Raw genomic sequence first — 21,408 nt, 5'->3', positions numbered from 1 at the left:
TCAGAAAGAACAGGAAGGGTGGCATATTGCTGGATGATAGCAGAAGTACCAACAAGAGTAGAAGTTAACTGTTTAAGGAGCAGTTGCTACTTTAGGCTAGGTAAGTGCAAAGGAAGATGTAAATACGTATCAGCAAGTTAGCTCAGAAAGCATAAAGCAAGTAATCATGATGGGAGACTTCAGTTATAGAACATAGATTGAAAAGAGCATACAAGAGAAAGAAAATGGAATTTCTGTAGCTACTGAGAGATAATTATCACCTTGAAACAGCATTTACTGGAGGGAATCCAAGGTTTGAATGCACATGATTTAGTGATGGCAAAGTATTTATCCATAATTAAGGTAGCTACTTTGCCTCATGCAGTTGTGAGCTGGGTAGTGGTTGAAAACAAGTGGAATTTTCAGTTCAGAAGGAAGGTATATGCGGAATTACAGAGCTAGAGATTATAAAAAAAAACTCGAGAAGCAACTTGGAACAACAAAATAGTACAGAAAACTGTAAGAGAAAGATGTCACCCATGCATAGGCATTGGTCAAGGGGAGTTTGAGAAAAGCACTATCTGACTGCATATCCAGGCTCAGAAGGATCAATTACAGGGAGTTAAATGGATAAGTAGCATCCTTAATCTGGACTGGAAAAAAATGTTGTGCAGTGAATATAAAAAGGTTTCAAAAGTACACCTTATCAACCAGCATGATAAGGCGAACAAAATCAGATTACAAGAAGAAATTAGGCAAGCAGGTCAAAGGAAATCACAAAGAGTTCTTTTAATGTGTGGCAATTAAGAAGAAGGTGGATTATGGAAGGATAGCTTTAATGAATGCTTATAGTAAGGAGATGAAAGAAGTAATAGCTGAATTACTGAGTGATCACTTTACAAGGGTACATCGTCAAGATGGAGATATTGCAGTGGCACATGCGACAGGAACTTCCTAAGTACTTTCTGTTCATCGGGTACTACAAACTTTAAATGTGAATAATACAGCAAAAAAGTTAAAGAAAAAAAAATCAGGGATGGGTAGTTCAAGGAATAATATCATACTTTAAGGGAGAGAGGCACAGCTTTGTGAAGGACAGGTCTTGTCATAGTAATTTCTTCTGCAGGGGAGTACCTCTTGGAATCTTACTGCAAAAATGGAAGCAAATGGACACAAAGCAGTCACCAGTTTCATGTCCACCATGGAATTGGATGTGAAACTGTAAGAGGGTGGCTGATAGACATCACAAAGTACCATATGGTGACATAGCATCAAACACAAGCAAAGCCTAAGTACAGTGTTGTAGGGTTTTGGACTTGAGGTGCTACTATTTAATCTCTACATTAATGATATAAGTTGTTTGCTGATGTTGCAAAACTGGAGAGAGCAGTAGTTAATAACAATGATGTAGAGATATCCTGATGGATTTTGAAAGTTTATTTTTCACTTGGTTAGAGTATAGTAAATTTAGTTTAATCCTTTATCCAAGTGTGAGCAAACAAAGTTTGCGCCTGAAAGTATCTTCAGGACTGAGGTAAGGTGGTACACACCCCAGGGCAACTCGTTGCAAAGGTGGAGCAAGCTACCAATACTACTGTCTCAGTATCTCCTATAATGCAAAACACATCTCCTTACGGAAATGTCTAATGTTCTGCATTAAGGGAAGGGCCACTACCCAGACTAGTTTCGACCTTTATTGAGGTCTCTTCAGTGGGAGCCAGGCCCAAGCTGAGATACCCGGCAGAAGCATTCGCAGGTCATCTCTACCTATAGGAGTTGCCAAATGGTGTGCCACCCATTTTTTATAAATTACTCTGGATTTAGAGAAAGATGTTGAAAGTTTATTTTTCACTTGGTTAGAGTATAGTAAATTTAGTTTAATCCTTTATCCAAGTGTGAGCAAACAAAGTTTGCGCCTGAAAGTATCTTCAGGACTGAGGTAAGGTGGTACACCTGGCTCCCACTGAAGAGACCTCAATAAAGGTCGAAACTAGTCTGGGTAGTGGCCCTTCCCTTAATGCAGAACATTAGACATTTCCGTAAGGAGATGTGTTTTGCATTATAGGAGATACTGAGACAGTAGTATTGGTAGCTTGCTCCACCTTTGCAACGAGTTGCCCTGGTGTGTACCACCTTACCTCAGTCCTGAAGATACTTTCAGGCGCAAACTTTGTTTGCTCACACTTGGATAAAGGATTAAACTAAATTTACTATACTCTAACCAAGTGAAAAATAAACTTTCAACATCTTTCTCTAAATCCAGAGTAATTTATAAAAAAAAGGGGTGGCACACCATTTGGCAACTCCTATAGGTAGAGATGACCTGCGAATGCTTCTGCCAGGTATCTCAGCTTGGGCCTGGCTCCCACTGAAGAGACCTCAATATCGACATCGACAGAACGCAGCGGATTCCAGAGACAGTTCCCGAGGACCCCCGAGAAAGCTCCGGCCGAAGGCAGACGTCTACCTCTCAAGAAGATCCAGTTTCAACGGCCCGAAAAGAGAGCTCCATGCTCAGATTCCACAGTAGTACCCCAGCTTTGGTAAGACCTTTTTTTTTCCTTTTATTGCCTGTTTTATCCGTCTATTCTGGTATCGCTTTGTTTGCGGCGAGGAACGCCCAACGTTCCTCGATTTTGCCCTCCCTTACATTCCCTTTCTACACCCAGTAGTCAGGAATTTCTGTAACCATGTCGCATTTTTTGCCTAGAACTAGGACGCTCGGTATCGAGCTCACGAAGCCCGTAGATCAGCGGGCGTTAGCGAGAGCTCTAATCGAAACAGTAGGGGCTGAAAATATATACGGTTTTATACCTTATGGGAACAATAGATTTCAAATAGTGGTCAAAAGCGAACAAACAAAAAAGAAATTATTAGAGGGTTTCATTTGTTGTGGACAAACAATCAGACCGTTTCTAGTAGGGAGCCTACGAAAAACGCTAAAAATAACCAGGTTTCCACTAGAATACCTAGAGAACGAACCTGAAGTCAAGAAATTCTTTAGCCAATGGGGGGAAATTCACGAGATTAAAGCAATGGAATATGCAGACTATAAAGGATGGAAAACAGGAGACGTTGAAATCCAGAATGACATGAAAAAAGAAGTCCCCAATTTTGTTTTTTTTGGGGGAACAAGGGTAATGGTGAACTACCCAGGTGTGAAAAAAAGGTGCTTTAGATGTAATTCGGAGGAACACCTTGGGGCAGATTGCCCTCGAATACAATGCAGAAATTGCAAATCGTCAAAGCATAAAATGGAAAGCTGTACAGAACCCTGTATTAAGTGTGGGGCTCTGACCCACAAATTGGACACATGTCCGTACAAGACACACTCAGAAGCAACAGGAGGGACCATAACACCGATTAGGGCAACGCCCATCGGGAACCCTGAGAAAATATCAAGGAGCAATTTTCCGGAGCTCGGCCAGCAGGCTGAAAAGGAAGCAGCAACGGAAACGAAAACCCCAAAGATACCCAAGGCAAGCTGCCACACACAGAACATCACCAGCATCAATGTGGCAAACCATGAAGCTTGCAGGAAAGAGGAAGAGGTCACACCCAGCGTCCCAACAAAGCGCGCAAGAGAAACGGAATCACAGGAAAAGAAAAAAGCGAAACAAAGCAGCATGATGTCATCGGAGGACGAAACAGAGACCACAGGTCAACGTCGAACAATAGGCGCAAAGCCCCTCGACAATGACGTTACAATGTTAGAGAGCCTACCCCCAGTAATGGATCAATTGGCACAACCCCAAGTCCACGAAATGGACTCTGACGAAGACAGGGACTCTACAGACAGGCTTGTCATTGTCTCGGATGCTCAAAGTGCAACCAGCTCCGACGAGGAACCAGAACCGGGTTTCATAAAACAAACACCAGATAACGCCCCCCCCCTCATTCTAACACCAACATGGAAGTTAAAATCGCAACTTTAAACACTAACGGACTACGCAACCCCTTTGCGCAAAGCGCTGTCTGGAGGCTAATGTTAACACACAAAATTAATATCCTCCTGATACAAGAAACCCATTTCTATAAGCATTGGGACGTGGAGAACTTCTCAAGAAGCTATCCGGTCACCAGCTACTGGTGCTTCGGGAACGCTCACTCGCGAGGGGTGGGGATACTAATTCGCCCCCCAATCGCGGGGGGGTTCTTCAACGTCCAAAAAGACGCCACAGGACGCCTAGTAACGGTGGACTGGAAGTACGGTGGCCGTACCATCCGACTTGCTGCAGTTTACGCCCCGAACAATCCATACCACAGAAGTGGTTTCTTCTCTGCCCTTGAAAACTATCTCCTGGGAGCAGAACACCTAATAGTTGCAGGAGACTGGAACTGTGTGGAAGACACACGTCTAGACAAAATAGGCGGGAACGCAAACAACGGAACTGGCGGCATTGCCGCTTTAAATCGATGCTGTATAAATTTTGACCTCGTCGATATCTGGAGGCGGAATAACCCCGCCAAAGTAGAAACTACGTGGGGCCACGGCCAGATATCGACAAGACTAGACAGGGTGTACGTGTCCCAAAACCTGGAACAATATGTTCAGAGGATACGTCACACCGCAGTGCATTACTTGACAACCGACCACAAGATGGTCATACTAAAAATCACGCTCCCAGAGGTGATGGAAACAGCCAGAGGTCCTTGGAGGCTCCCTCCTACCTTCCCCAGTCTTTTCAGCGACCAGCTACAGAACCTCTGTGACGGATGGACAAACACCAACTGGGACTGGGAAAACTGGCTGACCTTCAAGAGGCAGGCTAGGGAACTGTTCCAAAAATGTGGACGCGAAAGGGCCTACCAAAAACGCAAACGGCTGAGGGATCTCTACAGGGAACTCGGCTGGTACCGGACAAACGAACGGAGCGGAGTTCCCTGCGGAGATCTCATCAGACAAGTAGAAATAGAACTGCAGCAAGAGCGGCAGAGTAGAGTCGAGGACCTCGACTTTCGAACGAGACTCTATCTCAGACATTTGGAAACACCTTCCGCCGCATTCTACAACCAACAACGGGTGGCGGCTAATGATGAGAAAACGATTCACCAGATCGAGGAGAAGGGCCAGATTTTACGCTCAACCCACGAAATACTCGGTCACTTTCATCAGCAGTATATCGGTATCTTCTCTGACCGGCAGGGCACGGATGACTTCAGTGAGTGGGACGCAACACGTTTTCCCGATCATCTTAGTGCCCTGCAGGACAGGCCGATAACTGCAGCCGAATTAAAGGCCACGTACAGAATGATGAAAACAAAGAAGACCCCAGGGCCAGACGGACTGGGGATAGAATTCTATAGATCTATCTGGGAATTTGCATTGGCAGCGTTAATAAACATCTTTAACGAATTCCTCACTTCGGGAAACATCCCCGAGGAATTCGTTAAGAGCCACACCATCTTTATCCCCAAGAAAGACCGAGATCGGACTTTGTCGAATAACTGGCGTCCAATCTCCCTAACCAACGTAGACTACAAGATTTTTGCAAAAATTATCTGCACGCGCCTTAAGGGTGGTATCGAAAAAATAATAACAAGCTCACAGGTCTATGGGATCCCTGGTAGATCTATGGAATTCAATCTCTTTTTGTTAAGAGACTTGATCAAACTGGCCAAAGAGAAAAAATACCCCCTGGCACTTCTCTCCACCGACCTGGAGAAAGCGTTTGACAGCGTCAACCACAGGTACTTGCAGAACATCCTACTAAAAACAGGCGTGGGCCCGAGACTTCGGCGTACAATTAAAAACATGTATGCGGAAGCCACGACCCAACTATCTATTAATGGGTTTCTAACAGAACCAATCCGCATAAAGAGAGGGGTTAGGCAAGGCTGCCCGCTAAGCCCCCTCCTCTTCTCCCTAGTATTAGAACCCCTAATCAAAAGAATTGATAACACCCCCGCAATTAACGGTATTCCACTGCCCCAAGGCTCCAGACAATGCAAAATAGTGGCATATGCAGACGATGTAGTGGCTACACTCAGAGACTCTGAGTCCATCTATATCTATCTGCACACGCTGCAAAAATTCAGCATAGTCAGTGGTCTTCGCGTTAACGCACAAAAAACCAAAATCAAAAGTTTCGGAAATTTCCATAGCACTGGACTTCCCTACGGTTTAACGCTACAGGCACAGCCTCTAACTATACTAGGCGTGCCCTTTTCAGACACCCTAGCACTACCAATCCAAAAATTGCAGGAGACAAGCAGGGAAAGGATAAGGCTGTTCAAACCAACCTTCTTCTCCTTTTATGGCAGAGCGACAGTAATAAAAACAATCGTCACCCCAATGCTGATGCACACTGTCAATATCACAGGCATCACACTGGCACAAGAAAATAAATTATCAAAAGAACTCCTGGATTTCTTCTGGAATGGGAGAAAACGCGAAGTAAAGAAAGAATATCTACAACTCAAACAGGAAGAAGGGGGTTATGCTCTGCCCGATCACAGAAGCTTGCTACAAGCAAACACGTTCAAAACCGTACGGAAGGCCTTAAACTCCAACCACATTTCTGGCCTACTAATTAGATATTTTATAGGACTTTTCCTCCCCCTCTTTGGGATCACGGACTATGCTGGACCCCGCGCAAGGGGGGTGCCCAAGTGGTACCGTACAGTAGTGAAATCGATCACAACACTCAGAGACAGAGGAATAGCAATCCTCACACACAAACCCAAAGCAGTATACTGGGATTTCTTCCAACTTTCCAGGCGTGATACACCCAATCTTAGTACAAATAATGAAATTCTCTTCAGAAACATCAAAAATAGCTGGGGACAGCCTTTTCATCGGGATCTAGCCTGGAGAATAGCCTACGGGCGGCTCCCGGTGAAATCCCGGTATGTACCTAACCCGTGCGACCCATTCTGCGATGTCTGCCGGGACGTGGAAACGGTGGACCACTTCTTTTATTTTTGCCCACCAGCCCAACGCATCTGGCGGAGACTCAGCACAGCATTGGGAATCCCCATGCTGACAGTAGAAGAGATAGTACGACTACAATTCCCGCCACCAGTCCAAAAAACCCAAAAGTTCACTATCTTCCTAATCAATGTACTAAAATATCACATCTGGAAAGTACGGAAAAAATCCCAGGTACGAGACGCAAATTTAATGTATGCAAGAATAAGAAAAGGTTTCTTTTTCTACTTACACAAATTTCTTGCACAAGAAAGGCACTTACTAGGAGACTTTAAATTTGTGAATCAATACTGCAAACCACCGATAATATGCTTTCTTATACAGGGACGCATCAAGCCCTGTATATCTCTTTAGAACCCAAAAAAAACCCACCATCCCCCCCACCCCAGGAAAAAGAATAACCACTCTGTTTCCCCTAGCCACAAAGCTTTCGCTGGCACGGTTTCTTTACTCCAAACAAGGGGGGGGAGAGCTGAGAACCCGGGCGGCGAAGGCTTACTGCGAGGCGGTGCCGCTCCTCGTGAGCGGCATCTCCCGGGCCAGTCTCTTCCCCATTCTAAGTCCCAGTGGTACCAGGTATACAAGTTCCTCAGTAAGTTCCTATTCATTCCTACTTACCGGACCTTAAGTCCCGTTATTTTAGATTTAAAATAAATATTTAAACAGGTCCTATTATTTACATCCTATTTAAAAAAAAAAAAAAAAAAAAAAAAAAAAAAAAATATATATATATATATATATATATATATATATATATATATATTTACCTGGAATAAAAATAAGGATATATCTAGTAACATAAAAAGAACCTCCATTAATACTGGAGTAAATCATTACTTTAGATAAAATAATATGAGAACTATAGACAAGTCTATGTTTAACCTTTTCTGAACAGGTAAATTGAGATTATATGTTACAGACCAATTAGCCAATAAGGCTAAACAGGTTGACTGAGGCCTCTTTTTACCTCCTACTATCCTACTCTATCTTATATCATACTCCTCTTTTACTGTCTGCTGATCCTCAGCATGCTTTATTCTCCAAAGGCCAATGATGAGAGACATGAACTCCCATTCTACCTCAATAAAGGTCGAAACTAGTCTGGGTAGTGGCCCTTCCCTTAATGCAGAACATTAGACATTTCCGTAAGGAGATGTGTTTTGCATTATAGGAGATACTGAGACAGTAGTATTGGTAGCTTGCTCCACCTTTGCAACGAGTTGCCCTGGTGTGTACCACCTTACCTCAGTCCTGAAGATACTTTCAGGCGCAAACTTTGTTTGCTCACACTTGGATAAAGGATTAAACTAAATTTACTATACTCTAACCAAGTGAAAAATAAACTTTCAACATCTTTCTCTAAATCCAGAGTAATTTATAAAAAATGGGTGGCACACCATTTGGCAACTCCTATAGGTAGAGATGACCTGCGAATGCTTCTGCCGGGTATCTCAGCTTGGGCCTGGCTCCCACTGAAGAGACCTCAATAAAGGTCGAAACTAGTCTGGGTAGTGGCCCTTCCCTTAATGCAGAACATTAGACATTTCCGTAAGGAGATGTGTTTTGCATTATAGGAGATACTGAGACAGTAGTATTGGTAGCTTGCTCCACCTTTGCAACAAGTTGCCCTGGTGTGTACCACCTTACCTCAGTCCTGAAGATACTTTCAGGCGCAAACTTTGTTTGCTCACACTTGGATAAAGGATTAAACTAAATTTACTATACTCTAACCAAGTGAAAAATAAACTTTCAAAATCCATCAGGATATCTCTACATCATTGTTATTAACTACTGCTCTCTCCAGTTTTGCAACATCAATAACAGAATCAATTTTAACTTGAGATCTCTAAGATGTTTCTCTGATGTGATCTGTTTGCCATATTTTACTATTTGAATCAAAAAGATCTGGAATTTATAATTAAAATGTTTAACAAAAATTGCATACTCTGAATATGTAAAAATTCGCAAGAGAAGAGGAAACCCTCAGACGTCATCATTTTATTTAAATATTAGTAACGATTCTTTTAACTTCTTAAGCAAAGCCATATTTATATTTTTGTAACAAATATAAATAACCATCATTACTAATATGGGAGACTTCAACAAAGACCCACTAATACGTCGTAGCACTAACCACATTTCTTTAATAATACTGTTAAAATTCTCTTTTATTTAAATGATTTCCTAATTTTTTTATTATTATTTACTAATCACAGCAGGCTTCATTTTCATGATGTGAGTGACAAATATTTATTTTTTAACATTTACTTAAAATTTTAAACTTATATTACAATTGAAATATATTTATATTTGATATATATTTATATATATATATATATATATACAGTAGCGAACAAATCAATCCGAACACTCATATTTTAAAGAAAAATTTTAATTTTGCAAGAAAATAAGTACAAAAATTAAACTCCAACTTTACGTAATAATTTATATGTGCTCCTCTGTTCCTAATAAGTTCATTAATTCACTTAGGCATGGACTCTAGCAACATAGAACACATTTTTCTTATTTCTGCATCTCAAAACCATACCTTTATAATGGATTGTATTAAGTTAACCTTTGTATTAATTTAAATTTCCAAGTCTCCTTTTCACTAGGGCCCACAAATTTTCTATTGGGTTAATGTCAGGAGAGTTACCTGGCCACTGAAGTAATTCGATGTTGTGATTTCTGAGTAACTCTTTCACTTTTTTTTTTTTCTGAAATGTGGCATGGAGCGAGATCCTGTTGGAAGATGAGTTCTTTGTCTTTCTGGATCTGTGGGACAGCTCTTTTCTCCAACATTTTTATGTATTGGTCACTTTTCATCATACTATCAACAGGCAGAAGTGATCCTGGACCATCATGTGTAAAACCTCAGAAAATTTCTTTAGCTGGGTGTTTAGGAGCTTGTTGAAGGTGGGTGTGAAAAGTCTCAGCTGCTGGCAAACAGAGGGTACTCACTCTCCTTGGACAAAGAAATGGCTCACATCAGAATATAACCTCCTTCCACTTCTCAACAGTCCAATCTTTGTACACTTTTGCCCACTGTAGCCTCTTTTTCTGTATAGCCTTCGTCAACAGTTTCTTTTTTGGTCTGTGGGTAGCCCAAAAATCCAACAATCTTTAATGAACTGTCATGTCATAAACATTAATCCCACTAGCTTCCAAGTCTCTATTTAAGTCCACAGCAGGCAATCTTGGATTCATTTTGTTTTCCTAACTAGTAAATGATCTTGAATAAGTGTAGTTTTCCTTTTTTGCCCACATTTTCCTTTTTCAGGAGAAAAGGTACTTGTTCCCCTAAACCACTTTAAAATTGTATTAACAGTATAGCCAAACCAACACCACACTCATTGGCAATTTGTCTTTGAGTCATGGATATATGCTGAGAAAGAGTACATATTTTTGAATGCTTTCTTGGAGATGTATCCATTTTATAGCTACACAAAATGAATAAAACACTACGAATGTAAATTTGTTTACACTATTAAAAATGCACAATACTATTAATAAACATCATAGAGACACTTAAAACATGAAGCACTCAACTAAAATAATGACTAAAACCAAAATTATTATGAACTGAAACAAAAACCAAAACCAAAAACTTAACAAAAATTAGTCTCATTCGGATTAATTTATTCACTAGTGTGTGTGTTTGATTTTTATTATAATTTAACAAAAAATTTAAAAGTTGTTCTCCAATTCTGATTTCCTGAGGTGGGGGCAGGAAGAGAACTCAACACTCACATAAATTTGCCACTGATACAAGGATACCATTCAGGAGAATAAATCATTCTTTGTTAGTAAAAATAACTCCTCAATATTATACATATCAAATTTCCTATAATCTATAATGATGAAATTTTTCGTTATATGGAAGGCAGGGAGAGAACACAGGGGCATCCATGGAAGTTAAGGTTGTTCTCAGTCAAGAAAGGGGTAAGGGCTAGGTTTTTCTCCCAGAGAGCAGTGAGTGAGTGGAATAATTTGCCCTTAGGAGTAGTGAGTGCATCTAGTGTAAATCAATTTAAGGGAAGGTATGATAGCTGGGATGGGTCATTTACAGCCTCTCTCGATGAGTCCTTGACTCCCTGGAGGTCTCAGATAATGATAATAATAATAATACTGGACAGATTTCAACTGAAATTGTTGATTAAACTATGCATATTTATACTCTCTCAAAATGTAACAAAATTGTATATATTTAGACCCTCATTGTTGTAATTTAGAAATGATACGTTCTAATATGAGGACTAACAAATATATATGGAACTTTGAATATAATAATTATTGTATCATATATGCTCCCGGGCAAAAAATTTATCAATGCTTTCATTGAAGTGAACATTATACATTGCAATGGCAGTGTAAGGAAGTCTAAGTCTATTAATAAAGGTTATCCTGTATGGAACACTGAAATTTGAAAAATAGAATGATAAACTGTAATAGGTGTTGCACTTTGTAAATGTAAGGATTAAAATCCATAAGTACATGAAACTCCATGTGGTTCTAACTACACAAAAGAAGACATATTCATAAGCATTAGTTATGTTGAGGTGCACTAATTAATTTTTATATGATGTTAAGATAACATGTAAATGTGAAGTAAGACCTATATACATTTACACCATGTTTTATACATATACAGAGACACTTGCATACATGCTCCTGGCGGGAATTCAAATTTATAGAAACATTAAGAGAACAATATGGAATATGTACAAGTATACTAGTAAACACCAATTACCAGATATGAGTGAAAAACTACTGCTGCTTTGGTGCATTCATTTTTATTTATGCTCACAGTCCTGCTGTAAACTATATACATAAAAGGCAGTTTTTCTTTCACTCGAAAACTATTTATACATCTATTATTCACAAATTTATTTATTCTTTATACTAGAGCCAGGAATCTCACAAAAATCAGATATAAAATTGCATGAACTGAGTAAAAGAAAATACCTTTTTTTTTGTTCTTGTAGTAAAAAAAATACTTTACACATTCAACTAATCACAGTAAATATATAAGAGTAATTATGGACCATTTTTAACTTAGACCCAGAAATTAAACATCTTTTTCACAGAAATTACTAAATATACAACACATTCTTCAATAATGTATCATATAATAATTCTAAAACTACAAACATAGCAATGAGTAAATTTGCTTATCATGTGACTTTTCTCGAAATATCTCTCACTGACATTTGATCAAGTATTCAAATATAAATATGGATGGAAAAATTCAAGGAAAAAAAAATTCTTTACAAAGACTAGATATACAGAAGCAAAGAAGAGGCTGAACAACCCTAGTACAATACGAGTGAAGATTCTATATAAATGGACAAAAAAGATTTCTCATCACACTCACTTTGATATATTATATTTTAAGGCATTTAATACCTAGTGACTGACTGCTTTTAGAATCATGTCACTTCAATAATGACCTACAAACTTCATAATTAAAGAAATAAATAAATAGAATAATTTATCTTGGTAAATAATCAGAAGAATAGAAAAATTTCTAGTACTGATTCTTTACCAGGTCTTCTATTTTTTTTTTAGGTGCACTTCTAGTTGTTGATCAACTAAAAACCAGAGTACTTAAACTTGTGTCCTCACCGATAACTGATTGTCAATAACAAGATTTTTCAATAATATTTAATTCAATCAGAAATAATGAAATAAATGCTTATAGTTACAAACTTTTGTATATGTACAAAAAGAAATAGAAAGAAAGTAAACTTTGGCATGATGGGAATGTGGGCAATTATGATACGCATATTTTATAGAAATATATCCTAAAGAAAATATTTATGACAACCTCAAAGATATCTTGAAACATGTGAAGCAAACCAAATACTGTATTTAGACATGTTCTATTTGCAATATACAAATTTTAATTGAACTACAACACAAGAAAATTTACTAACAGGTAAAGAAAAGTATCATGTTCACATTATATGATTAGCCTAAATCCAAATAGAATATTACACATTATTAAAATACTTTCTACATCTGGAGAGCACTCCTAACAGGACACTGAAAAATACATTTAGAATACAAAGACATTTTTGTTTTGTACTCTGGTGAGGACTTTTGACAACATGATTTTCAAATACTGTACGCAACAATTTAGACATTATAACTGCATTTATTATGCAGCAAAAGGTGTGAATAAAGTAAACAAAAACACTTTAAGCAGCTTAAGGTCTACTTAAAATTCTGATGCCAAGCACTTAAAAAATGGACTAAAGATATATATTCTCCAGGTGGACAAAATTCAGCAAAGTTTATGTTTATGTATATATATATATATTTATATATGTATATATCTAGCTATGTATGAGATTATATACAGTAAGTGTATTTTCTTTGAGAAATAACAGCTTCCTACATAATTTAAACCACTTATCTTGCAAAAATTACAAAACATTAGCATTTAACATTTCAACAAATGAACACATTTTTTTCTCTCTTCATTGGTCATAAATCTAATAGATTATTTACAACTATCAAACTGTGAAAGAAATAACATCCTGTGCCACTTAGTGTGGTGTGATACTGTAATGTTTTTCTTATGATAAATATTTACATACTAATATTCAAAACAGTGGCAGTTCCATCACAAGTTTATAACAACACAATATTATGGAAAGTCTAATTTGGCCAGCTAAACATGAGCACACAAAATTGGCAAGATGCTGTATAAAAAAATCAAAGTATCTTCATTTTATTGGCCCTCTGGTTCACGGTTAATGCACAATACACAGAACCCCTCTGGTAGACACACATCATGGAATGCATGCCCTGAAAATCAAATAATTTTATTACCAAAAAGTTATAACACTTTATATTATATTTTAAATGTCATTGGTGTGTAAAGTGTGCTACATGCCCAAAAACATTTGATATTATGTTGTAGTGCATGTAATGATGCAAACTCTTTATTTATTTGTAATATCCCAATGATTTATTAAACTTTTAAAATTTTAACTGTTGTTGGTGACAATAGTTAAAATTAAAAATTAAACTTAGAATCACATAATTATTTTATATAAGGTATGGCATTTCAAAGGATTTTGTCCTCCTAGGTATGATAAACTGAAATCTAGGTATGAAACAAATTGAAAACAAGAACCACCTTTGGAGTATCAGTAGCAAACTCTGAAGACAATGATTGATTCAGCCAGGGAGGTAGGTGGTGAAGTTATCTGCAAGGATAGAAAATAAGAAAACCATGGTGTGGTTTTCTTATTTAGAAAACCAAGGATAGAAAAATAAGAAAACCAAGAAGTTAAAGAAGCAGTCCTGTAAAAGAAGAAAGCATGCCAAAAGCTCCTAGCAAATAAGTCAGCAGATGCCCTAAAAGAATACAGAAAAAAATGTAAGAGAGTTAAGCTATGTGTAAAAGTCATGGGAAGACTTTGGTAAGAATATAGAAAATAAATATCAGGATGGTGGCAAAATGTTCTGGAGGCTGTTGAAGAAGCTTAAAAATGGAGGAAGAGAACTGTAAAAGGAATCACAGATGATAATGGTGACACAAAAATTGAAGATAAGGATATTCTAGATGTCTGGAGTAATTACTTGGAAAAACTGTTAAACGAACCAAGCAGTGACAGAACTACTAGAAAATTTTCAACAGGAATGCAAGAGGAATACATATCAATACTTGAGGTAGAAAATGCCCTCAAAAACTTGAAATGTGAAAAGGTAGCTGGAGTATGATATTTGGCCAAACATGCAAAAGTATGGAGGTGAAAAAAAGTTTTACAGTGGCTATACTGCATAATTCAGAGGGCCTGGTCAGAAGGGTGAATTCCCAATGATTGGAATAGAGCTCTCATAATACCCATCTATAAAAAAAGGGAATAAAACTAAATGTGAGAATCATAGAGGAATTTCTCTATTTCCAAGCAAGATTTATGCAAGCATACTTGAAAAGAGATTGAGAAAGACTGTGGACGAGAAGCTTAGAGAAGAACAAGCTGGGTTCAGGAATACAGGTTGTTAAGATCAGAAAAATAGTTGAGAAATTGTGGGAACATGACAAGGATCTGTACTTAAGTTTTGTAGATCTGGAAAAGGCATATGATAAGGTACCCAGAGAAAAGCTTTTCAAACCATTACAATTATATGGGTGAATGGAACATTATACAAAGCAATACATAGTCTAATTTTAAGTTATCAGTCAACAGTTCGAATTGAAGGAAATATAGGATGATAGTTTGATGTAAAATCAGGAGTAAGACAAGGATGCACATTATCTCCAATCTTATTCATCATCTATATAGATCACATTATGAAAAAAAGTGGTATCAAGCCTGATATTAGAGTTGGAAATGTCAAACTTAGCTCTTTGCTCTATGCAGATGATGTTGTACTCCTAAACATATGTAGTGCAAGTCTGCAGGATTCATTAACTAAATTGAATAACAGCTGTAACAAATTTGGCATGAAAATCAGCAATAAAAAGATCAAAACTATGAAAATCGGCAGGAGCATAGAAAACTTCAGCTGCATTCTGAATAGTGATGCTATAGAACAAGTAAAATATTCCAGATTTAAGCACAGTTTTTAGTGAAGATGGCAAGTTAAATCTGGAAATAGACAACAGAATATGGTGGATAGCCACCTGAATAAATTTATATGGAATAAGAGAGAAATTAGCCAAAACACTAAACTAGCAATATATAGGATATTGTTTAAACCAGTTTTAAGTTATGAAACTGAGAGATGGGTTAAAAAGCACTTGATCAAAGACTAGAGATCACAGATATGAGGGTTCTGAGAAAAATTAGGGGAGTGAACCTGGCAGAATCATATTAAAAAGGAACTGGACATTATTAGCATTCAAGAATGTGTCAGCAGAGCTAATCTAAGGTGGTATGGCTACTTAAATAGAATGGGTGAAGAAGGATTAGCAAAACAGGTGTTTAATGCCAAGATGGCAGGAAAGCGACCATAGGAAGACAAAAGGTCTACGTGGATTGATCTGTTCAGAAGTGCCTTAGAAGCATGAAATATTAGATATGACAATATTGGAGTGCTCACAAGTAATAGATTGATTTAGAGGAAAAAATTGTTGATAGGAGATTAATAATACTGTAAACTTAAGCATATAGTGCTGTTGTAGTAACCTGAACCCCCCCTCCCCCCCAAGGGATGTTCAGGTTACTACAACAAGTTTCACAGGAAATTGATAATGATGATGAAGAGGTATGATAACACGAGGAGCTTGAGTACAGAGAGAGAGAGAGACTGATGGTGGATAAGCATAAGCAAGATTCTGGAGGAACATCTGATAATATTTATTGTGTATAGCTTATGTATAGTTTCTTTTTCTTCATATTTTACTTATTCCGTGTATAATTTACTTACTAAATTTAAGCTGTTTTCATTTGTAATGTATCCTAATTTGTTGTACCAATTACTTACTACTGTACCACCTGTGTTTGGATACGAAATGAATAAGCAGAAGGCATATACAGAATTAGATAAATCTGATGTAAATAAGGTGGCAGATCTAGATGACATCACCATGCGTCAAAAGGGAATATTTCAGAAAATTAACACCAAAGGTATATAGAATGAAAAGTTGATTTGGTAAGTTTGGAGCTAAACTGTATATGGATGTTGATTATCAGCTGCTGGTGTTTGTACATGACTAACATCACCTGCTATTTGCAGGGGGACCTGGTTAAGAAAAAAAAGTCAGGGTGTTGAGAGAAAATGATGACGATTATCTCAATACAGAAGGACTAGAAATTGTTTAATGCAGTTTTTTTTTTTTTTTTTTTTTTTTTTTTTTTTTTTATCACCAGAGGTCAGGCTAGGATAAATGATTAACAAACATTTAGATTCATTTTACTTTTGTATAGTGCAGCAGCATGTAGTTTGCATTGAACATATGTATGTTTTCCTGATGATGACCCCAATACAGAGGTTGAAACATCGATTGTTACTTGCTTAATGTTAAGTAAAGTAATTATTCTAACATGTTGTGTAGTCCATTCTAAGAAGCTGTTCAGATGCATATAGCATTTGATATTCTCTCTCTCTCTCCTACTTTTATCTAGAACATCTAGAAGAAATTCTTTTCTTGTCTGTACAGCTTCAGCCTTCATTTTGAGTACATTACATTGATGACATCATTGCCATCTCTCACAACAAAGATACATTACCTACCTTTCAAGCAGAAATGAATACACCACATCCTAGAATCAATATCATAATGGAAATAGAAAAAGAAAACAAAGAGCTTTCCTAGATAACCAACTCTTCTTTCTTTTCAGGTGAACTAATTACCTTCATTTATTAAAAATCTAACTTTACTGGATGATACATTCAACAGCAATCTACTCATCATTCTTCTCAAAAGTCTGGAATTATAAAAATTCTATTACATCATGCTCATATCATCATCATCATCATCAAATTCCTGCCATGTACCCTCAAGGGGTGTGATATGATAGTACTACATGAAAAAAATTACATCATTACCAACTTCCTATCTACAATTTTCCTCCAAATCAGTCTGTTACTTGTCAAGACTCCAACATTATCAGATCTTATATTTCTATCGTCTAAGCCACTTTGTACCGTATCAATCCACCTATATCTTGGTCTTCCTCTAGGTCGTTTTCCTGCCAACCTGGCAGAGAACACTTGTTTTGCTAATCTTTCTTCACCCATTCTGTTTAAGTGACCATACCACCCGAGATTAGCTCTGCTAACGCATTCCTGGATATTGACAATGTACAGTTCTTTCCTAATATCCTCGTTTTTAATATGATATTGCCATTGATGCCATCTGTTCACACCTATAATCTTTCTCAGGACTCTCATATCTGCGGTCTCTAGTCTTTGGTCAAGTGTTTTACTTCTGACCCAGCTCTCAGATCCATAAGTTAAAACTGGTTTGAACTGTCTTGTATACATATACAGCTAATTTAGTGTTCCAACTAATTTTTCTCTTATTCCATATGAATTTATTCAATTGACTTCCTATCATAGCAGCTTTGCTGATTCTGTTGTCTATTTCTATATTTAATTTACCATCTTCAGTAAAAATTGTGCCTAAGTAACTGAAATGTTTCACTTGTTCCACAGGTTCTCCATTCACAACACAGTTGACATTTTCAATGATTCTGCCTATTTACATTGTCTTTGTCTTTTTATTGCTGACCTTCATACCATATCTATTACAACAGCTATTCAATTTAGTCATAGAATCTTGCAGACTTGTAGTGGATTTATTTCGAAGTATAACATCATCCGCATAAAGCAAACAGCTGATATTAACATCTCCAATTTTGATATCATGTTTAATACCACTTTCCTTCATAATGTGATCCATATAGATAATGAATAACAGAGGGGATAATGTACATCCTTTTCTCACACCAGATTTAACATTAAACCATCTTCCTGTACTTCCTTCAATTCTAACTGCTGACTTACAACTCAAATAAAGACTAAGTATTGCTTGATATAATGCCCCACGGACACCATATAACTGTAGCGTATTGAATAGCTTCTCTCTTGGCACCTTGTCATATGCCTTTTCCAAATCGACAAAACTTAAATACAGATCTGTTATATTCCCAGCTTTCTCGACTATTTGTCGTAAAGTGAAGATCTGATCCTGACAGCCTCTATTTGGCCTGAATCCAGCTTGTTCTTCACCAAGCTTTTCTTCCACAATTCTTCTCAACCGTTTCTCAAGTATACTTGCATAGATCTTGCCAGGAACACTCAGTAGGGAAATACCTCTGTAATTCTCACATTCAGTTTTATTTCCCTTTTTATATATGGGTACTATGAGAGCTATACTCCAATCATCGGGAATTCGTCCCTCTGTCCAGGCTTTCTGAACTATGCAGTGCAGCCACTGTAAGACTCTCATACCACCATACTTCAGCATTTCTGGTTGAATATCATCTATTTCTGCTGCCTTTCCACATTTCAAGCCTTTGATCGCTTTTTCTACTTCAAGTATAGATATGTATTCCTGACTGCATGCTTGGTCAGTGTTTTTTACCACTGTGCTGTCATCACAGCTTGTTTCATTTAGCAGTTTTTCAAAGTAATTACTCCATACTTCAAGGATATCTTTTTCTCCCGTTTTCATGTCACCTTTATCATCTCTAACTCCTTTTACAGCATTCTTTCCTCCATTTCTTCTTCAACAACCTCCAGAATATTTTGCAACCTTCTTGATATTTATTTTCTATATTCTTGCCAAAGTCCTCCCATGACTTTTGTTTAGCTAGTTTTACACAGTGTTTAGCATTCTTGCATTTGTCTCTGTATTCTCTAAGAGCACAAGCTGACTTATTTGCCAGGAATGTTTGATATGCTTTCTTCTTTTCCTTCATTGCCTCTTTAACTTCCTGTGTCCATCATGGAGTTCTAATTTTTCTATCCTTGCAGACAACTTCACTACATGCCTCTCTGGCTGAATCAATCAGGGCTTTTTTCAAGGCTTGCCACTGAATCTCCAAGGTTTGGTTACTATTCTCAAACTCTTTCATATTTTCTTCAATAATCTTTGTGTATTTTAGCCTACAGTTCACATCTGAGAGCTGCTCAACTTTTATTCGCTTTAAAACTTGCTTACATGTTATTCTTTTCAATATGAAATTCAATTTTATCCTGCTCAAGACTAAATAGTGATCACTTCCAATTTCAAATCCTCTGTACACTCTGGTGTCCTGCACAAGGGAGAAAACATCACTATCAACAATAACATAGTCAATGAGACTTTTCTTATTCCTTGCCTCTTCTCTCCATGTGAATTTGTGCACATTTTTATGTTGGAACATGGTGTTAGTAATAACCAGTCCATGTCCTGAGCAGAAATCCAACAGATATTTGCCATTATTATTAGCTTTGCTCTTTTCTCCAAATTTTCCCAATATATTTTTGTATGTCTGACAATCATTTCTTACTCTGCTATTTAGATCCCCAACAAGGACCAACTTTTCCTTTTCATTGTGTCAGTTGTTTACTCTAAAGCATCAAAAAATTCCTCCACTTCTACCTTAGTAGAACCTTCTGTGGGACCATAGGCACAAATAAGTCTCATTGTCTAGTTCCCCATTCTCATATTTGCCTCGTATTTTGTGTTCAATACTATGGCTACTCCTTCTTTTCCTTGATTGTCATTGCCTGAAATAACATTTTGTATTTATTGCTCAGAAAGATCTCACCAGTTTTTGTCTTTTTTGTTTCAGTCACCTCTATTATGTCGATCTGGTACTTATCTAATTCCTCAGCTAGCTCCATTTCTTTGCCATTCAGGCTTCTTATGTTGATAGTACCGATCTTTAACTCTGGTGATATTGAGTTGGGTTTTTTTTTTCATATTTGTTCCAGTAGCTGACTTTTCGCTGTTCGCCCTGGTTCCCTGGCGATAACAATGGGGGCCTTGTTTAACCAGGCGACGCCCCAGCCGGCATGAAATTCTGTCATGTTGTACCATCATTTTTTATTTTGGTTTAACCAATAAAAATACAATTTGGTCGGCTAAATCCCAAATTGCCAGCCCATCCCTGTTCGTTCAGTATCCAAGTAGATACCCAACAGGGTGCACTACGAGAAGGTGAGGATTGGACATTAGGTCAGAAGCCCTGGTCGGTTCTCCGCATTCCTTTAAAGGCTATGTGGAGGTCTCCACTCAGTTATACAGCTTTGACCCTTAAGCACCCCTTGCTCATATTATATGCTAATTCACTATTCAAGAACTTCCAGACATGAAATATTATATGCATCTGAATGGCTTCTCAGAACAGACTATACAAAATATTTTTCATTCCTATAAGCCTAGCTTAAATCACAACAAAAGAATATGAAGAGCTCCTATCCCACAGGAACTCTTCATATTCTTTTTTGTTGTTCTGAGATGCCATTCACATCTGAATGGCATCTCATTTCTGGTAAAATAACACCACTTGAAAACCTCAAAAGTCATTCTATATAATAAACCTTTTCTTCACTTTCCTCAAATCAGAAGTCATTAATGCCCTGAGTAATGGATTTAACTTCACATTTACTCCTAATGAATTCATGATTGAACTATAATGTAGCTAATGTCACAGAGGAAAAAACTTCCAAAAAGTAGCCTTTCCAACAGAAAATTTAAGGCATTACCAGAATTAAATAAAAAGTTATGAATGCAGTAAGGTAATGCTATGGTAGTCTTAAAGCAAATTCAAAGTACATATATAAACCAACCACCTTATTAAATTGCATTTGCACTGATGACTGCTCAAGTATCAGTCTACTCTACCATAGTCTATGGAGTATGATCCTACTAACACAGAAAACACTAATTGTGGGTTCCTCAAAAACATTATCTCCTTGCCTGTAGAAGTCACTAATATATCATAACCATATAATTCTATACTACCCATTCCTTTCTGGACATATGGACTGCCTAAAATCCACAAACAAAATGTACCACTGATCCAACAATAAATTAGCCAAAG

The 21,408-nt window shown here is 37.4% G+C and overlaps 1 protein-coding gene across 1 annotated transcript in view; it reads right to left on the bottom strand.

Moving 5' to 3' along the window:
- Positions 1 to 12,759: 12,759 nt before the first annotated feature.
- p (WD40 repeat domain-containing protein pink) overlaps positions 12,760 to 21,408 on the bottom strand; it is a 306,375-nt gene continuing 297,726 nt past the window's right edge. The window contains exon 23 of the mRNA XM_090396034.1: positions 12,760 to 13,723. Coding sequence (XP_090252160.1) covers positions 13,647 to 13,723 — 77 coding nt within the window. The 3' untranslated portion in view covers positions 12,760 to 13,646. The remainder of the gene's footprint in view (positions 13,724 to 21,408) is intronic.

The sequence above is a fragment of the Typopeltis vanoorti genome, chromosome 7, assembly GCF_054136105.1.
Source record: "Typopeltis vanoorti isolate ZY-2024b chromosome 7, IOZ_Tvanoo_1.0, whole genome shotgun sequence".
NCBI classification, from domain to species: Eukaryota; Metazoa; Arthropoda; class Arachnida; order Uropygi; family Thelyphonidae; genus Typopeltis; species Typopeltis vanoorti.
This window is presented reverse-complemented; position numbering and strand designations above follow the sequence as displayed.